General features: G+C 35.4%; 4 protein-coding genes and 2 non-coding genes across 6 annotated transcripts; 4 read left to right on the top strand and 2 right to left on the bottom strand.

Moving 5' to 3' along the window:
• Positions 1 to 640: 640 nt before the first annotated feature.
• AK88_01154 (uncharacterized protein) lies at positions 641 to 1,420 on the top strand (the record flags this gene model as incomplete). The annotated part of the gene is made up of 1 exon (XM_012478790.1): positions 641 to 1,420. One exon carries the CDS (start codon positions 641 to 643, stop codon positions 1,418 to 1,420), a length of 780 nt encoding a protein of 259 aa, XP_012334213.1.
• Positions 1,421 to 3,047: 1,627 nt separating this feature from the next.
• On the bottom strand, positions 3,048 to 3,386 carry AK88_01153 (uncharacterized protein; the record flags this gene model as incomplete). The annotated part of the gene is made up of 1 exon (XM_012478789.1): positions 3,048 to 3,386. One exon carries the CDS (start codon positions 3,384 to 3,386, stop codon positions 3,048 to 3,050), a length of 339 nt encoding a protein of 112 aa, XP_012334212.1.
• A 2,452-nt stretch (positions 3,387 to 5,838) lies between these two features.
• On the top strand, positions 5,839 to 5,910 carry AK88_01152. The gene has a single exon. It is a non-coding gene; the product is annotated as a tRNA-Thr (tRNA).
• A 1,138-nt stretch (positions 5,911 to 7,048) lies between these two features.
• Positions 7,049 to 7,121, bottom strand: AK88_01151. The gene has a single exon. It is a non-coding gene; the product is annotated as a tRNA-Val (tRNA).
• Positions 7,122 to 10,242: 3,121 nt separating this feature from the next.
• On the top strand, positions 10,243 to 15,516 carry AK88_01150 (uncharacterized protein; the record flags this gene model as incomplete). Its single annotated transcript, XM_012478788.1, has 1 exon — positions 10,243 to 15,516. One exon carries the CDS (start codon positions 10,243 to 10,245, stop codon positions 15,514 to 15,516), a length of 5,274 nt encoding a protein of 1,757 aa, XP_012334211.1.
• Positions 15,517 to 15,563: 47 nt separating this feature from the next.
• AK88_01149 (uncharacterized protein) lies at positions 15,564 to 19,256 on the top strand (the record flags this gene model as incomplete). Its single annotated transcript, XM_012478787.1, has 1 exon — positions 15,564 to 19,256. One exon carries the CDS (start codon positions 15,564 to 15,566, stop codon positions 19,254 to 19,256), a length of 3,693 nt encoding a protein of 1,230 aa, XP_012334210.1.
• Positions 19,257 to 20,594: the final 1,338 nt, after the last annotated feature.

Raw genomic sequence — 20,594 nt, 5'->3', positions numbered from 1 at the left:
CTTGCACCAGTACTGAGATATTTCTGTCTCGATGTTTCCTTTGGTGAGAGCGCTATGAAGTTTAATCAACTGCAGCTATGTGCATATATTTACATTTTCATTTGTGTCTCCCAGCACCACCATAATGGATATTTTTTATATACCTGTACTTCAGTGACAAAGGCAAGTGCAATATTTGCTGAGATTAAATAAAAAATGGTGAAAATATTTCATTTAAAAAGGAGTGCAAAAAAAAAAAAAAAAAAATGTAGTGAAAAAAAAAAAATGCCAATTCTGCCAAACTCAGGTTGAACAAATTTGTCGTGAGACGAAGTTGCACAACTGTCCCAAATTTTTAAAACATCACACATGTTCCTCTCACGAATTACTCAAAAAGGAAAAAAAGAAAAAAAAAAAAAACAGGAAAACAAATTGAAAAGACAAATCCGTAATGACCGTGCTACAATGGGCAAACTTCCTACAGTGCATTAGGGAAAACAGATGAATGTCCACTCGTTGTGACACTCAGCGGTCAGGAACAACGCGAGGAATGATGACTCGTCATTTTTCCATTTTGTAATATGAACTTCATCCTAAAGTAAAACTTCATGACTTTCTTGTCCTCCCCTGCCCCTTTTTAATGCATGCATTATTTGTTAAAATGATCATTTGGAAAATATATCCAATCTTTTTGTACCATTTGGTTCTCTATTCGTTTTTTCCATGCACAACAACTAAGGGAAACAGGCCATCAGGTCTCCTCTTAAGTGATGAAAACATAAACAAAGTTTTATCTATTAATCATATTGATAACTTTGATAATTATCTAAAAATTATTAAGTTCCAATATGACATGACAGAAATAGCAAAGGAACACTTTAAAAAAATCACTAGCCAAGAAAGACAACATCTTCTAAATTCCAAGGACATTTTGGTTCAAGTTCTTAAAGAAAATGCAGAAAACTATAAATTAGACATGCCACAAGAGTGTGTGCAACATACGGCTGAGTACATCCTCCATGAATTAAATCGAACATATGAAGCGCAAAAATTAGAACAGGTAGTGTTTGATACATATTGTGATTTCTACAGAAAGGAGTATTATGAATATAGAGATAGACAATTTAATGCAGCCTTTGAAAATGCTCATAGTAATTGGGCTAATAACCAATTAACAAAAAATTTTGATGCCCAATGGAAAAAAGTCAAATGGAATATATGGGTCGATTATTTTAATGATATTTTGCATACTCTAAAAATTAAGGATTACATGCTACATGCCTCAATTCTGCATTTACAAACTAATTCTAGTTTATGCAAGGACATCTATGATGCTTTAAAAATCTCATTAATTAAAACCTATACAAATCCTTTCAAACAGGAGTACTACAAATTTCTGAATTCATCTGTGGAGGAATCGGAACAACAAAAGAAGAATTAACCACAAAAAAAGCAAGCCATAAGTAGTAAGTAATTCACAAAAAAAAGGGGGTCGCACTTGTAAAAAATTCAGTACCAGGATCAAACAAACAAGTATCACTTGGCACATGTCCTGATGATTAATTCAATGTTATATACATTCATATGTACCTTTTATGTTCGTCTACTCATGCCACATACACAAATTACACTGGTCAAACGTCGTATTGCGCATACGGAAAGGGCAACTTAGAGCATTGTACAAATATCGGGGTGAACCCTAATTTTGCGAAAATAAAGAAGAACATAGTAAAGTAACACAAATGGGAAGAACGCATTTAATTTCAAAAAGAATTGTCACTCCCCATGAAAGTAAGCACCAAATGGTCTACTTTTTAAGATCACTATGCATGGCACATTATTACACCATTGTTTCACTTTTTTTAGCATGAAAAAAAATGCCCCCAAAATAATTTCTGTTTTGTCATATATATATATATCCCCTCCCCTGCGTTATGTGCAATACTAAGTTGATGCACTGGTGGTTAATTTCTGCTCATTTTGAACAAAAATTTTCATGACCCCCTGTTACTGTATAATAATTACTTGCTCTACCTTTACACATCACAGTAAATGTCTTTATATCTACCATTTTCATCTCAATCGTTTTATATTTGTATGCATGTGAGGGAAAAATAAAAACGACATCATTCCGTCTTCTGCCCTTTTTTTTTTTTCATATTGTGCTGACCTATATATTCAACATGTTAATAACCAGAAAATGAAGTTTTTGTTTTTTATGCCAAACATGCGTGCAGTTATGTATGCATGACAGCACGAACGTGCACTTAAGCAACTGCACGCGCACTCCACTTTAAAAGCACATATAAACACATCTCCGTCCAAGTTCACCCGCTTATTACACTTAACAAAAAAGCAAGCAACTGTACAATTAGGTATAATTAAGAAGACAACTGAATAAAAGACTAAACAAAAAGCGCAATTGAGTACCTAAGTAGAGCCTAGACCCCCTTTACACAAATGCGTAAAAATAAAAACATTTAACGCGCTTCTCTACTAACTAATAGCAACCTGAAGCAGGTTGCATCTTTTTCGCACTAACACATTTTTATCCGTTTCTTTCGTATTTATGTTGATGATTCTGCTGATATTAGTCGTTTTAATACTTGTCAATGCTTCATGAATCCGGGACGCCCTTCCATGAATTTCTCTCTTCATTCATCACACGTTTGAGATTTCTACACCATTGAGACCCTCAACCGAAGCGCAGTTATAATGTGTTAAATCCAGTGGTAAGTAGACAAGAACATCTATATCATCCTCCTACTCCTCTTCCTCCCACAAGCAATACCGCAAATGCGCTCAAGAAAATGATAACACAATTTTATCGCTACATGGAAATATTTTCGTGTTGTAAATGCATTAACCGGTGTGCTAAGAAAACACAGCCCAGCCCTTTCCTAAACGTGTTCTGAAATGTGAAAAAGAAAAAATTAAGTCATTTTACAAAAAGGTGACTAACCCCTATTATTACTTTTCATTTACGATCAATTATCCATAAATTAACAAATCATGGATGAAGCCAATGAATCGCGAAGAGGACAAATTTACACACATATTCACGCATTCTAATTTTCTCGCGATACGAAAAACTCAGGTCTTACCACTAAAAGCGAGTATAAACAAATTAAAAGAACCAAAAATATATACAATCTGACTTCCTTAAATTTATTAGTACTGTTTACTTTTTTCACTTTTCTTCCGATTTGTCTTTTGCGTACATTCTCATTCTCCTCCTTACCAACATGTGATGAGGGGTCGTCTGCCCCGTCACCTTGATTACACTCATTTGTTATGTTTTCGGTGAAAAGTTCATCCAAAGTTAATTCTTCTTTATTAATGTCTTTATTCTTTTCAAAAAAACTATCCTCGTGCTTTCCTCTACTTTCGGCTCGTTTTCTTTCCATTTTGCGTGTACGTATATACTTTTCGTTTTTGCGAAGATGTGAAGTAGTTTCTGTTGTTAACGTTTGTACAGTACATAGGGTGATATGCGCCCATCTTCAAACGTACACATGTATATGCTTACAGGAACGTGTTTACATGGATATGTCTTCCCCCTTGTTCTCATGCATTTCTGTCAACTGGACACTTTTTTTGCGGCGCTAGAAAAAGCAGTCAAATGGCAAATTTCTATATGGCCTAGTCAAAAGAAGACTATTAAGGGTGAATTGCTAAATGTACAAAACAAACAGATGTATTGTTACGATCAACATTTAATTCCCCTCTATCCTGAAGCAACTTTGAAAAGGCCTCTTTGTTGGAAAAATAAACGCACGAAATGCTACCAGAAGAAATAACACAACTGAATAAACAAATAATTCACAAACGTCCAACTGCAACTATTATGGGTACTATTAATATTTAAAGTCTGAACTTTGTTTCTACAAAATTTATTTAAAAAAAAACACAACGCTTTAGACAAATTAAAAGACCTCTAGAAACACCTGTGTACATTTTTTAAGTCATTTGGTATATTGCCAATTTGCGCATATGTCATTACTCACGTTCGCATACAACACAGCGGAAACATAGTTCAAAATTTTTAATCTTTTTATTTGTGGGCTGCATATTTAAACAGAAAAATATAGTAATATAAAAGAAAAAGACAAAAAATTAATCACTTTTTATCATTATAAAATATACTACAACGGGGTAGCAAGGAAAATAGTTTTCAAAAATAACGATCTTTTATTTACTTAAAAAAAACAAAAGCAACAGATTTATTCTGACGGTACCAAACACGAATTATGTGTCCAACTTAACAACGCATAACGTCAAAATGCTTAGTACTACAAAAAAAAAAAAAACAAAAAAAAGAATCAATAAAAAAGCGCTATGCAGCAACTAATTCTTTCTTATTGAAGCGTTCGAGTGCACATTGGGACTCATTGAAGTCTTTCTTTTCATTGCAAAGTTAAAAATTTTTACTTGTAAAAGGACAGAGCTGCGACAAAAATATAAGGCAAACGTTATTAAGAAGCCTTTTCGTAAATTTTTTTCCCACACTTCTCTTGCTTGTTTTTTAACTCGCCAAATCTGCGTTTGTTATGTCCTCACATTTATTTATCATCATTCCAAATGTAGACAAATAAATAAAACTGTTGCAGCACAGCAAAATTAAAACTGCCTTATTTGGACGATATCCATTTTTTTTTCTAAACCTTGCACATACGGAGGATTATTAAACATAGCATACCTTACATTAGTATTATGTATATATGCATGCACATTTGTATACGTATTCGTCATTTCCCATTCAAGTGAAGGTGATATTGACTGTTAGCATTGACTTTGATTATTCTTTCCACGTCATTTTCATTGGCCCGGTTTTTCACCTGTTATGCCAGTCTGCTTAGCGCGTTACGTTGCACATTCTTATTATATTGTTCCTGGTAGAGGCTTAAAGGAATGCCTCAAAGAAGACCTTAAATAAAAATATTTGGATCCATATAAACACATGCATATGTGCAAATAAGCCAACGAATTGTGGCCCCATACACAATGGCATGAACCCTAAATATTAACTCCTCTCAATAGATCATGTGAAAATCTTCACTTAGCAACTAAAACGAGATATTTAAAAAACAAAAAATAAATAAAAGGGTTAGCATTTCCAAATGATTAAACTGGGCAACGAATTACATCACCATTCCGCTGACCGGTTTTTTATTTGATATGCACTCATCACATGGAGGATTCATTTTCCCCATCAATGTGCACATGTGTTAATTCATACCCAATTGTAACAAACAAATGCAGGCTTAACTTTTCCAAAAAAAAATAAAATGAAGGAAATAAAAGTAAAAAGGACATACATATACACACGCACCCAACTGCAATGCAATGGAAAATACTTAATATGAAGCATCTTAGCAGCCTCACGTGAATTTCTTTTGATACAAAAAGGGGAATGTGTTTTCTAGATAAAATGCAAATGGACATGAGTACCTTCTATAAATGCGCTTTATCAATTTGATATGCTTCTGAACAAAAAAACAGAGAAATATTTTTTCTTTAAATAAGCAAATTGTCAGCTTAAGACTTTCAAAAATTGCAGACCAAAGAAGTCAATTTATGCAAAAAAAAAAAAAAAAAAAAATGCCACTTCAACATTTTTCAGGTACCACTATGTTATTCATTATAACACATACAACGTAATAAAAAAAAAAGAATTCTCAAATGTACCTTTAAAAAAGGGAACAAACACGTACATAATGCTGAAATATTTTATTTTTTTATTTTATTTTTTTTTTTTGTGCGTATGAATACATCAACCTGAACCCATTGTAGCTACAATATTTTATTTACTTTCTTGTGCTAAATGATAATAGTAATTAATGCGGAAAATTCAATATTGCCACCTTAGCACAGTGGCAGTGCGTTGGTCTTGTAAACCAAAGGTCGGGAGTTCGATCCTCCCAGGTGGCTAATTTTTTCCTGGAAACAAAAATTTTCAATCGTGTGAAACTAGCAAAATTAATACCAATAAAATTTTTTATTTGACAGGTAGAAAAAAAGGTTTATTCACTATTTAATGCAAAATTATTGCTGTAATTACTTTAATAAAATGGAGCAATTATATATGCCCACTTCCTCACAAAAACGTATAGTTCCATGTATTATATTTTTTATATGTAACCACCATTTAGTATTGACCTTTTGAACATTTCATATTTTAACGCAGCGCCTCAAATGTTGAATTTATCACGCTCGTAAATTGGAAATAAAATAAGGGGATATGCTCCAATGTGGAACTTTTTTTTTCTTTTTTTTAAGCGCTGTGTATTTAATTCTTTCCACTGCTGACGTATCACCATGCGTTTGAAATTTTCCCTTTAGTTAACTTTAAGAATTTCTCACCAGGTTCAAAAAAAATAATTTAAGAAGGATATGTCCTGTCATACATAATTGTGTACCTACAAATCAATTCGCATATGTACATATACGTACATGCGTGTTCACATTATATTTGTGATAAATGAATAAATTGTACTTAAAAAAGGATTACGGCGTGATTAATATTCGTCATTTAAAAAGCGCGAATATACGTAGCCAAATATAGCCCTTTACTCGTACACGTATAACACAAAAAGGCGTTTTAATAAATGGACAACAAATGCATACATATATTCATATACAAATGTGCATACATATCGATAAGCATATGTATATATATGTACACCTTTTCAACTTGCGTTGCGCAAACCCATTCGTAAAGAAGCACCATGCGACAAAATACGCGACTCGCAATTGTACGCCATAATGTGAAAACATTCTTGAAATAAGGGACCATCCAAATAAATAACTTGCGCTTCGCCCTTTTTAATTAGGGAAAAAATATATAAAGAAATTTAAACTTTACTGGATGAACGACAGCGCCCATAATTTTGCAATAACTGATGTTTCGACATTTTCACCCTTCCTATAATGTGACAACTGAAATTTTTCATTTTTATTTTTCGTATTTGTTTCCGTTACTATGTTTAACGTTAAAAGCATTGTCTCAATTTTAAAAAAATGCAAAAATTTAAAAAATCGCAAAACAAAAAAAAAAAAAAAAAAAAAATACGAGCACCGAGGATCGAACTCGGGATCTCCTGCGTGTAAAGCAGGCGTCATAACCACTAGACCATGCTCGCATACTAAAGTATTTCCTACTTTTTTAATAAATATCGGATTCGATTACTGCATTCCTACTCATTTCCTTAACCAACTGTTTTTTCATCGTAATTTTACTCCTGTTCCCATGCATACGTTGCTGCAAACAGTGCATACATATTACAGCATTAGCAAAATTAATTTTATCCTCTTTGCAGCGCGTATCATAGTATTCGTAGAAACATTACCCCAATAGGCAAAAACTCACTTTAAAAAAGAAAACAAAAGTTATGTTGTCATTAAAGCCGTCTCTTATTTGTAGGATTCTACAAGATTCTTCGCATACGATAAAAAGGAACGGATTTTCATGGATATGCCCTTTTTACTCCGTTTTTGGAATGGCTACACCATGTCATATGCGCAGGTAAAAAAATAATTTACTCTTCTCAATTAACAAATTTCTCCTGCGTACGAATGTATACCCCATGGTGAAAAAAAAAAAAATAAATAAATAAAATAAAAAGGGTGGTACATGAATAGCACATCCAATTTTAGTGCAACACCTTTAACAGGACCACAGAAATCTATTTTCCCTAAAAAAAAGGCATTAAACCAATATTAACAAAGTAATCATGTTATCTTATATATGTGTATGATGGATCATAACAGATTCATATTTGTCTTAGCTTTATACAAAAAGGAGGAATTACTTTTATAAATAGCATCTTCCCTTTTCCACTTCTGACATGTGGATACAGCTTTATTTGAAACGTAAATATAGAGACTTGTTGACTTTATTCATATGCAGTCATATAACGACTTTATTGCACAGCAGTGCGCGGGCATACATATGTGATAATACCAGTTAGCGGTCTTTACGTTATTACGTGAAATTCAGATGGTATGCTCTTTTGTGTGTTCATCAAATGTAGCGTGTGTTTATGTGTTTGTATATTGCCCAGTGTAACAAGGCACAATTTATTTTGAGGGGGGTACGAAGCGAAACTTTGATTGGTTTGATAAATTTTTTCCTAGAAAAGAGTATGCCCACAAATTAGGGCTCTATTATTATCAGCAACATAATGCCATAGATTTTTTCTTTAAATGCACATGGCGCGATGAACCTAATTGATTCATTAATTTTTTCCCACCTGGCAAGCTATGCTTGAAAAACAAAAATACTTCTGGGGTGGGTATCAGTCGTCCACCTTTTCGAGGCATACGTATTTTCTTCCGTGTGGAATACGTGCATATAAATCTGCATACATTCATGCGCGAATACACAGACGCAGCATTTTGGGCCTTTCCTTTGTTCCATTCCCACAAAAATATGCCGTAGGCAACTTCCAAGGCTAGTAAAATTTGCCACGCATGTTATGTTTTTCCCACAATAATTTGGCATACATTTGAGAGCCTTCACATTTGGTTTATATGAAGAGGTCCGCGCATCCATTCGGCGGTGTGTGCGCACGGTAAAATATATATGCGCATATATTCATGCAAATCACTTAACTGTGCAAATAAAAAGAGAAAACTTCAACAAAAGGAATATTCCGCTGCTTTTAATTTTATGATTATTTATTTATTTTATTTATTTTTTTTTTATGGCATGTCTTCCCCTTCTTCCGCTTATTTTTCTTTTCGTTTCCCTGTTTCACATTTTTTACACAAATTATAACAGCATAACGAATAATTCTGCAAAATGGAAGCATATGTTAAGTTACTCCTAGAGGGAACAAAGGAAAACCCTTTCATCTTATGTGAATTTACAACATTAATTATTGTGACGGGATAATTTTTTTTTAGGGCTGGAGTGGCTTAAACAGCGCAAAAAAAAATGTGTAAAAAAAAAAAAAAAATGTCCCCATAATGTGTTAGTAAAATAGGAACATAGCTTGGTGAAAATAAGGTAAAAGAAAGTTTCGATTTTGAACTTGCAGCTTGAAATTTGCCATAAGGATTTCGCAATTTTGAACGTTCAACCTTCAAGCTCAGCTTTCCGGTTAGTCCTTTCCCTTTCCTTTTCCCATTTTAATTTCTCCCTTTGTAATTTCCGTTCACTTATTTCTTTCGGTTTATCCTTTTTTCACGCGTTATTCGAACATTCCCTTTTTTTTTTTAAGAATACTTTTAAAAATTGTAAGAACAATGTGTCAAGCAGAACGAAGGAAAACGCGCGAAGAAAATTGCTCAACTGGTTTCATCAAATTTACACAATTTTTAAAATGTTCAGTTTTTTATTTTTTAAAATTTTATTTAATTTTATTCAATTTTACTTAATTTTATTTAATTTAGTTCCCGCACTTTTTCTTTCTTTCCTGCCCTTAAAGTGAAAAAAGTAAAACAATGTATATGGGTGTTATTTCATTTTTAAGTGCGGGAAATGTTCTAATGTGAAAGGGATATCTATAAGAAGGGACTGCAAGCCCTAGTAAACATATCATACCCGTGTACTTATGTACGCACATTTTTATGTACACATACAAAGGGTTTAATTTTTGTTTTCCAGTTTTGTGAATTTTACACCAAATTGTTTTCACCACATGTGCTGTAAATGAGGCCAACATGTAAGCGGCACGTACAAACACGTACTTGTGTGCCTGTGTACACACGTACACATATATAAATGGCCTTACACGTATATATATATATATATATGCGTTTATAGGTGCATACCTATTTATTCACGAATTGTCTAAATGTATGTGCGGGGAAAATGTCCACATTTCTGTACTCGCGAATAAAATGTACCATTATAATTACATGTGCTTATTTTTTTTCCCGTTAATCTCTTTTTTTTTTTTTTTTCATTTCTTTTTGTCCGTACACACTTTTTTTTTTTTTTCTTTTCCAACATACATAAAATAATCACCTCAGTTAATCATACAACCTGCTTACACGTTATTAAAATATGAACCATACTAATCATGTGCTTAAAGTATTAAACACGTAGATGCATATACATATATTTGCATCACTGTATACTGAAATGTGTCCCTCTTTTTGACCAAAAAATCAAGCATTTTTGTTATGTAAACATTTACTCATTCGAAATTAAAAAATTGGTCGAAGAACCAAAATATAGCAACTTACAACAGAACAAAATAAACGAAAAAGAGATACTCAACATATAGAGAGGGACAGGAAAAAAAAAAAAAAAAAATGGGGAGAAATATCCAAGAATTTTACAATTTAAGGCATAGATATTTGGATAAAAGGAAAGAGACAAATTTAAATATTTTAAAAAGTACTAGAAATAAAATAACATTCAATAATGACGTAGAGGTTACAAATACACACTTTCATTTAGGCGAAAATAAAGATGAATGCAACAATAATGCACCAACAAGCGCGCATAAAGTAAAGGCCCAAAGGAAGACAGCTGGGTTAAGGCAGGACCATGAATGTGGTGAACACAGTGGAAGGCATAAGGACAGGACTAAACCTAAAGACGAAGAAAAAGGCAGCGACAAAAGTGGTAAAATGTGCAAAATGGTCCAAATAGCCAAAATTCATGAAGGCGATAAAAGCAGGGTGAACGACACTAACCATGCAAACAAGGCTAACAAGGGACCGGAGGGATCCATCAACCGCAAAACAGGTCATAAAGGTAAAGAATGCCATTTGCGCAAGTCGGAAGAGTGCAAAGACCACTACGTAAGTTGCGAAGACCAACACACAGGCGAATGTGAAATCATCCGAAACACGAATGAAACAGGCACCTGTTCAGATGTTTACGTGACAAATTCAAACAACTCATCAGCGCATCACAAGAATGATAAAAAATTGAATAGCCACTGGGGATTTAGCTCCAATGAGGCACATGTGCACCTAGTTGAACATGAAAAAAATAACAATTTAAACATTAACAACGTGAATAATTCGGAAATAAAAAACGTATACGATGTTTTAGATAAAAATGTTCGTTTCATCTGCTCCAAAATTAATGGTAACGGAACGAACACAACAGATGGCAACAGTACCATAATTCAAAGTGAATACAGACGTAAGAATGAGCAACAAAATAAGACTCATGCTACATCTAATATATGTTACAACAGCAATAATGACGAAAAATTGTCTCATGCAACGATAATATGTGACACAGTAAATGCAAATTTAAATGCAAAAAATGATGATCATGCCAATGATGGAAATTCCTACTATGGTGAAAAATATGATTATGAAGTGAAGAACATGTACGAGGCGGGAATCCAAATGAATCAAGGCAGCAACAATAATATCTACCCTTTCACCGATGAAAACGATTTACCCGTCATGGAGGATATTAACTCCTTGATCGACCACAATGTGCTAAATGAAAGAATCCATACAACAGAAAAAATAAATGTACATAACATATACAAAGTGTCCTTTCCAAAGGAATACCCAGACAATCTGGTAACAAGGGAAAAATATCTGCACAAGAGCTATCATTTCCCTACATTTCTTAATAAACAAATAAACGAACTAACGGATAAATACGCACATTGTGCAAAGATAGCGCACCATGGAATTAATGAAACACATGATAATCCTATGGATAATAAGCTCCAAATGTATAAAGCGATTTATAGGCACTACTCCGATAGGGGCCAAAGTAACAATAGTCAAAATGTCAAGGGCATAACCAGTTATGAGGACAGCGGGGAACAAAATAGCAATCAGGTTAGTGTGAACACCTGTAGAAAGAATCTCACACATCACATTCAGAATAATTTCGAGGATGAGCATAAGTCGAATATAGCCCGCACAAAATGCTTTTCGAGTAACAACTCTGAGCAAAGAGGAAAAAGCAACGGCACCAACAACAGTGGCAGCGAACACCAGAGCACCAATTATCGTACACCCAATGGAAACAACTCCAGAGGTGCCTACAGCAGTAGGCGCAACAACGGACATAATGACAACTACTACGGTCATAACTGCAACCGTAGTAACAATGCGAAAAATGGAAGTGACGACGATGACAAGAATAGCAGCGAGGATAACAAGAATGGCCGGGACCATGACAAAAATGCAAGTGACGATGACAAAAACGACAGCGATGATGAAAAGAACGAAAGCGATGATGACAAAAACGAAAGAGACCACGGCCATAACGAATTTGATGCAAAAGGGAGACCCCATCGTGATAGCTTCAAATTTTGCCACAAGGCTGTCAACCCAGATTACGGCGAACAACAGATCCAACAAAGCAAATTCTATTCCAAAGAAGCCCAACACGAGGAACTAAGCAACGTATACAAAAAAATGCAGACCAAACACATGAACAGTTCAGGTGATTTACACAAAGGATTATATATGCAGCAAAATAAAAGGAATATCAGTCCAAATAATAAATATCTAGAGGAGGACAGGTACGTAAGAAGTGATGATATAACCATACCCATTAATCATTTCCTCAAAAGAAAAGAAACCTATAATTGGAATAAAGAACATTACGATATATTCCACTCGTTAAATGATATAATAAGTGAAGTGAAAAAAAAAAGCAACTTTTTTATAAATAATTATAAGAATACGGATATTCTCATAGACAATAATAACAACGCACTAAAGAGCAAAATCAATAGCACCCTCTTCAGCCACATAAACAAAAATGGTAATTACCCCAAGGGTATTCACCCTCCAATCTATGCAGATAGCAATATGAGAAAAACACATAATGCGGAATATGTCAATAATAATCTGTATAAGCAGAAACTTGGAAGCAGCAGTGCATTAAATATAAAACACACTTCCCATTTAGGGGCTAGAAATAGCATTGCTTATCACGCCGAGATGGACAACTCTGGTTATACCTACAACGGTTACAGAAGTAACCACATTGATCATATCAGCGGCAACAGCGCCAACTGCAGCGAATACGATTGTGATGAACAACCCTTTAGAAATGATAGAAGCCCTGTAATATGTAACAAAATGAGTAGCTTAGAAATGTACAACATGGGGACGCAAAATCGACACGTAGGAAATTGCACGAAGAAGCAAACCCTCCAATACGATGGAAACTTCAAGACCGCTCGAACTGACCCGTTCGAATACAGCAGTAACTTCCTCCATAAGAATAAACTAAAACAAAACAGTTATTGCAAACGGGTAATGTTTAAAAACGTTGGACACAAAGTTGACAGAAAATTCGTGCAAATTAAGACAGAGGAAAACATAAGCGCACACACAGATCCCCTTAAGGAATACGACAAAATGAAAGACATATATATGCAGGAAAACCCGAATGGTAAGAATAGCTTAATAAATAAAGATATGTACATCAATATTAAAGGAACAGAAAACTCGAATTCATTTCCGTCTGCACAACACAACAAAGGTACCAAACCCCCCTTCGATAGTTCTCTTATGAATTCCTATTCTTATTTACAAAATGAGTTAAAGGATGTAGACGACATTCACACATCCATATCGAACGGCAACAAAGCGCACGTACAGTGGTCCCTGAGGAGGAACATGCCAACGACGGCTGTGCAGAACCAAGAAAAGGACACTCCGTACAGTAACACCCGTAGCAACGCGCATCAACCCATGAGTCACCATCACGAAGTGACCAAAGCGAGTAGAAATAACACAGAAAAGGAGATGAAGAGAAAAATTGTAACAAAAGGATATCTACATAAAAACCACAATTTCCTTCAGTACAATCAATACGCAGAGAATAACATAATCCTAGAGGACAGCAGGCCAGATGTAACTTACGAGATTAAACATGCAAATGAAGCAATGGGTGCCAACAGAAGTAGCGCCACGAACACCACGAGAAATACAAATCCCTTTGTAACAAAATGTTATAACGAACAGAATGATTATGAGTACATCGAGGACGACAATTCCATGTGTTGCGTAAATAACGACCAGCCTGATCACAAAATCCCTTACCTAATAATCAACCCTGGACACGGGACCAGTGATAAAATGAACTACGTGAACTATCCGACCGCACGCACATTGAGCGGAGGCGACTTCTTAAACACAAATAACGCACATACATTCTTCCACAACGGGGAAAACAACAACCCAGTTTGTACAGTGGAGTACTATGATGATGTCATCGGTGTAATTCCTGGCGAAGTGGAAAACACCAGTGCTAATATCGCTGTGCATAATTATAACCCACAAAGTTTCAAGCATAGCTATACCCGAGGGAACAAAGGAAGCAACTTCGAAAGAGTTAACTGCGGTGGTAAGAAGGAACATACGAGCTCTGCGGAACTTCCCAATAATGTCAAAACTGGTGGGAGCAATTACCTCACGAGAAGCAAATCCTCCCATGATACCCAGCACAACTATTCAGATCAAAGCATTGATTCCATATATGATCGAGGAACGAGCAGACTATATGAATACGACTCAGAAATGAATAGGAAAATATTGAAAACACAGGGGGGACCAAAACTAACACAAAAGGCGACAAAGGAAAAGCGAAAAATGAGATCGTTAAATAATATAGATACGAATTACTCCATTGAAAGCCTAAAATTAGGAGCAGGGAAAACGAGGAAAAGAGGATTCAAACTTATGAACAAAAACATCAGCGCTATCAGTAATGGAAATGGCAAAAGAAGCCAATGTACAAAGGTGAACAGCAGTAACCACGATATATGCAACCCGAATACAGATCCATTCAATTGCGAAAAGATGCAAGATGACCCCGTCGACATGACGAACGGAGAAGTTCATCATAGAAAAATTTCCACTGATAACATAAACTATGAACAAAGCAAAATAAACCCATATAGACAAAAAGTCGCGGAAGCAGATTGCAACGGAGGAAACGTCGCATCAGCAGATACGGAAGGTAGTATTTTACGCTCCATAGACTATTACAGAAATTATGACTCCGTCAAATGTGTGAAAGAGGATTTACTAAGAAATGAAAAGTTCCCATTCATCTTTTACGATTCTAGCATACGCAATTTGGTAATATACTACAAGGATGGTTGCAGTGACGAAATTAAATGCAAATATTTTTCCGCTCAACGATTTGGACACGCAACAGCCAAAAAAATTGCCCTGAACTTCCTAAGGTCCCTAGGAATCAATCCAGATCACCTAGAAAATAATAATGTGTTTTCCTATGAAAAGGACTCCAAAAGTAAGCTATACAACATGGAAACAGAAAAGACAGTTGTGAACAAAGAAGAAAACTCAAATATTAATCTTATGTATGACACGAAAAAGAGAAACGTAATCGTCTCATGGATTAACAAAGTCAAAGGATATAGCTTCAGAAAATTCTCGGCACAAAGATTCGGATTCGATGTTGCCTTAGGCCTCTCTATTGATTTCTATAAAAATTTAGGAGGAGAAAAAGAAGAAGACGAAATACGAAATTATATTAATAAAGTCAATTCAAAATTTAAGAGCATTCGAATATTAGCAAATAAAAAAAAAAAAAAAAGGAAAACGGAAAAATCATAGATGCCACAAACGAATTTGTAGACCTATATTCCAATAACTATGAAAACATGTATGATAATACTTCCCTGTCCTACTTCTATTTTAGAAACATGAAATGCAATGTAGAAAACATAAGAAATAAGAATATGCAAAAAGGAACAACTGCCAATACACAAATGAACAAGTACACCAATTTGTTTTACACAACCGATCAATTTTATCATATATTCGAATGCAAGTTAAAGAACATACATATGGAACAAGTAAAAATGACGAAAATTTATCAGTATGATTTCTTCTTAAATAAATCCTTTTATTTCCTATATATGAAATATTTAGAAAATGTCAAATCATCCCTGTGCGATAAAAATATCAAAAACGTCGCAAACATGTGTGAACAAATTAAATCGTGCAAACCCTGCACTGTGCAGTCATACTATAAAGTGCAAAGCGCAACCAATGTCCAATATACTAGTGACCCTCCCACCAACTACTTTCAATTGGTGGACCTCTACTGCGATAGCGATATTCATAAGAACTGCATGAAAGGCAATATAAACTACTTCATCAGTAAGATGGACTACTACAGGGGCGAAGACATCCTGATGAAAGGCTATTACACCGCAGATGACACCAAACTGTATGATATACTTTTCCTTTCCAGTGGCCGTAAAGGGGGATTGGAGAAAGAGGAGGACGAGGACAAAATTTTGGCCGATCTAAACAGCAATACTTACAACGACAGGGTGTACAACGGAAGGATCTATCATAAGAAACTCTGCAAAAATGAAGACCAACACAACAAACTCTACCCAGGGGCACTAGGATTAGCGCAAAAGATCAACAGAAGAACAACGAGGAATAAAAGCGCTGAAAGAGGAAAATCCTTCCGGGAATGTCAAGTTCATTACAATAGTGGGCATGACTTTGCCAGCGGTAACGACAATCCTAGGGGGTATGACAACAATTACAACTTTGGTAATAATAACTGCGGCGACGTGAACAACAGCAACAACGGTAGCAAACGAAAAAACTGTTACAGCCATTTCGACAATACTGACGACGATGACGACATGTACCTTTGCAACGAGAACAGAAACGGCACCAGAAAGGGGAGAAGAACATCGCAGCATACAAAGAGTGTCAAAAGTCAAGGAAATGCAATGCATAATACTATAACAAAAAGGAACTCCATTATGAATACCAAGAAAGGTGACAACTTTTATGAAGATGAGGACCAGGAGGGAGACGAAGACAAACAGAAAATGCTACTAAACCAAGCCAGTAGCTACAAAAAAGTTAGTAATGAAACAAATAAAATGAGAAATATGTCCAACGGAAAAGGAAAAAATAAAGGAGTGCAAAATGGAGCAATCAAGAAAACTGGCAGGGCAATCAACGAACAGATGCATAAGATGAGTCTTAAAAACTCGAGCAAAGGTGTTACCAAAGGAGGCACCAGAGGAATCAACAAAGGCAAAAACAAAGAGCAACATAACATGAACTATTTAAAAAATAAAAAATTTTCATCAACGAATAAAAGCATAGATAGCTTACTTACGAAAGAGAGAAAATATATTGTGTGTTACAACTATTTGGCGAAGATCCAGGTGAAGGTGTTCAGTGCTGATATATATGGCTCCATGACGGCTCAGAAAAAATCAATTGCATTTTTACAGCAAGTTAGGAGAGAACTGCAAACTGAGGGTAAAATTCTATACAGTGATAATGATAGCAAAACCGCATATGACATAACTACGTCGCTAATGGAGTCGGCGCCCTTAAATCCATATGATCAGGACAGTTTTGCACAGAATAATAATATCCAGTGCGTAGATCACCTATCTCAGGAGAGCAACTCGGTGGGCACAAACGGGAGGGGGAACAAAAGCAAAATAGGAGAAGACGCATTGGAAGAAGTGTTTGAAATTGCTGTAGCGCCGCAGGCAGTGGATCTCGAATGGAAGACCCAATTCTCGCAGGAACAGACAAAGCAGGAGATCACAGAACAGCAAGCGTACCAGAAGAGCGACAACGAAGCGCAGAAATGTCCCTTGGGGGAGACAACCATTGGAAAGGACAAAGAAAATGAGCTGAGTTCACAAATGAACGCTCAAACAAGTGACGAAAGTGCACCTGCTAACAACTACCAAAACACGAACCTAAGCGACTCCGCGGATTACCAAAGCATTAACAGTTTTTACGAAAATGAAGACAATAATGAAAACGTATCGATGTGCCGAATGCACAATTTTGAACATAATATGGTTAACCCTAATGACCCCATTATTTCCGAAAGTTTAATGAGGACATATTCACTCAATGAGAAACTTCATAGCGCACTAGACACGCAGAATAAGGACTGCAGCACCAAGGATGAGGAATATGAAAAAGGAATTTTTGGTGAACCCATTAAAAAGAACCCAAACGAATGTAACTCGTCATTAAATGAATACATAAACAACACGACAGGGGAAGAAGGTAAATATTTTGACCCTAACAGCAGGGTGAATTCTGTGAACAAAGCACCTTCGATAAGTTGCACAAACAGGTATGGTGACTCAATGGAGGATGACATAAGCACTGTGTTAAGTAACAAAAGGGAGCACCTGAACAGTACCATAAGGAGCAAAAGCGAAGACGAAAAGAGTAATGAACCTGCTCAGATAAATCAAAACGAAAAGTTGAGCCCACACTTGGGGACAAACGAAACCCAACATACCAGTAACATCGATATTACGAAATATATCAACTTAAGTAGCGATAAAAGGATTCCCATAGAAGATCCCCAAAAGGGAAAAATAAACACAGTCAATTGCTTCGACAAATTAAGTTTGGAACAGAAAGTAGTCAAGGGATACTTAACTCTAAGAAAAGAAAAAAACATTACACCAAATGTAAAAAGGGTGTACTCCTTACACGATTTATACAATAAAATTATTAATGAATGCGATTACGAAGATTTCTTATCACAGAATAGTGCACAGAATATACTCAATAATAGCAAGCGTGAGCCAAATTGTGGTTCTAATGATGATCCAAATGATAACCTCATGGACGATCATGATGACGATGCAAATGACGACCCACTGGACGACTTTTTCCCCTACAAGAAACGCATAATAATGAAAAGTGCCAAAACAGAACGAACGAACAGGAACCGTATACCAAGAACAGGGCTTAACCAAGACAGACTAGCCAATAACGGAGCGGTCACTAAAAGCGAATGTCATGATGCGGCCAGTTTTCCAAAGGAAAAGGAGGCAAAGGAGGAAACTGGAAGCGCAATTGGAAGCGACCCACGCGAAGACGCCAACATGGAAATATTTTTTAAAAGTGCAGAAACGCTTAGCAGCCGTAACCGTGCGTGCTCTCCGCGCAATTTCAAAAATGACTGCAGCGGACTAGTTAAGTATAACACTGCAAAAGGCGTAGTCAAAATACCCAAAATATGCGTCCACAAATTGGCTAGGAAAAAAGGGTTCACCAAATTGACATGTATTATTTATAGAGGAAAGGGAGAATTTGTTTCTTATTTCCTAGAACGAAACAACAAAAAAATTAATGACACAAATGCAGTGCAAAATGAAAATAAGCAGTACAAGAATACTGAACCGAATATGCCCTTTAAGAGTAACGGAAAAAATGACTGTGCTAATTTAAACACCTACCTGTGTAGCACTGGTGAGAATGCAGCTAAAGAAGAGGCTAAACTATCGAACAGGACATATTATTTCAGAGAAAAACAAAGCAACCTCTAATCAGAAAAAGCTTTGTTTTAAAATTTTAACCTATCTTAAAAGATAGATAAAAAAAAAAAAAAAATTCAAAAACATTTCCAATGAAGCATTGCAATCATGCATATTTTGAAACTTACGAAATCAATTTTTCGAATGTCTCATTCGAGAATTATCCCTTAAAGTGTTATCATTTAATGTAAATACACGTACACATTCTTTTCTCATCCCCTGTCATGATTTCTTTATGTTTAATAATTCTACTTATTCTTTTCTTTTTCTTTTTTTTTTTCCCCCCTTTTAACTCCTACGCGGTTTACTGTATCCTACGTGTAGTTATTTCCTTAATCACCTTTCACTTTGTCTCCCATTGTTTATGCCCTCTCTTTACCTGGCGTACATGAATACCCATTTGTGCGCATGCACATAAATACATTTCCACAAATTAACAAAGTGCCTGTCCAAATCGTCACCTTTTCAGTATTCATAACTTGTTAATATTAACACAACCTATGTGATCCTTATGTGTGTTTTATGTAGCATGATGAATTGACTCCTTGTCATTTTCTACTGTTTTATTTCCTAATTCACAAAATTTACCATTTTTTAATATGACTTATTACATGTAATAGCAACTTTTACATTTAATTATCTAACAACACGGGAAAATATTCACCAGACTTTATAACCTCAGCCATCGCGTTGGAACCACCCAAATAAACTCAAAATTTTCAGTGCACTTATATTTTAAAAAAAAATATGCCCTAATAAAAGTACCCCTAAATTCTATTAACCCTTCTTCCGCCTCCATTTTACACATGCCAAACTTTTTAAAAAGCTGCTCTTTCTGGTGCCTTACGTGTGGGTTGTAATGCCCCAAAAGTGCGTACGACTTCCACCAACCAATTAGGAATACAGCTTACCTAGCAACTGCTCACGTGCTCTTTATGATAGTGTGTGCACGCATTCAAAGTTGAAACAAGAAAAAAGACAAGCATTTTTATTATCTGCATATTCACCCGTCCCCTTTTGCGTAGCATGCAGAGGAAGAGAACAACCCTGTGCAATTTCGCCTCACGAGCATCCCCCAAAAAAGCGCTTCGCTTGCTGCTCCCCCGATTATCTCCCCATTATGTTTACCCCATCCTGCGTTATATTCATATGTCTACCCGCAATACACAATATAGTAAATATAGAGTGACAACATCTTAAAATCGGATACCCGCAAAACTATGTCGTTTTTACGTGTCTTAATTTTTTCTATTCATTTTATGCCAACTATTTTGACAGAATTTGCAAGTATATACGTGGTGTATTTAAAAAAAAAAAAAAAAAAAAAAAAAAAAAGGTGTTAACACCTCA

The sequence above is a fragment of the Plasmodium fragile genome, assembly GCF_000956335.1.
Source record: "Plasmodium fragile strain nilgiri unplaced genomic scaffold supercont1.9, whole genome shotgun sequence".
Taxonomy (NCBI): domain Eukaryota; phylum Apicomplexa; class Aconoidasida; order Haemosporida; family Plasmodiidae; genus Plasmodium; species Plasmodium fragile.
This window is presented reverse-complemented; position numbering and strand designations above follow the sequence as displayed.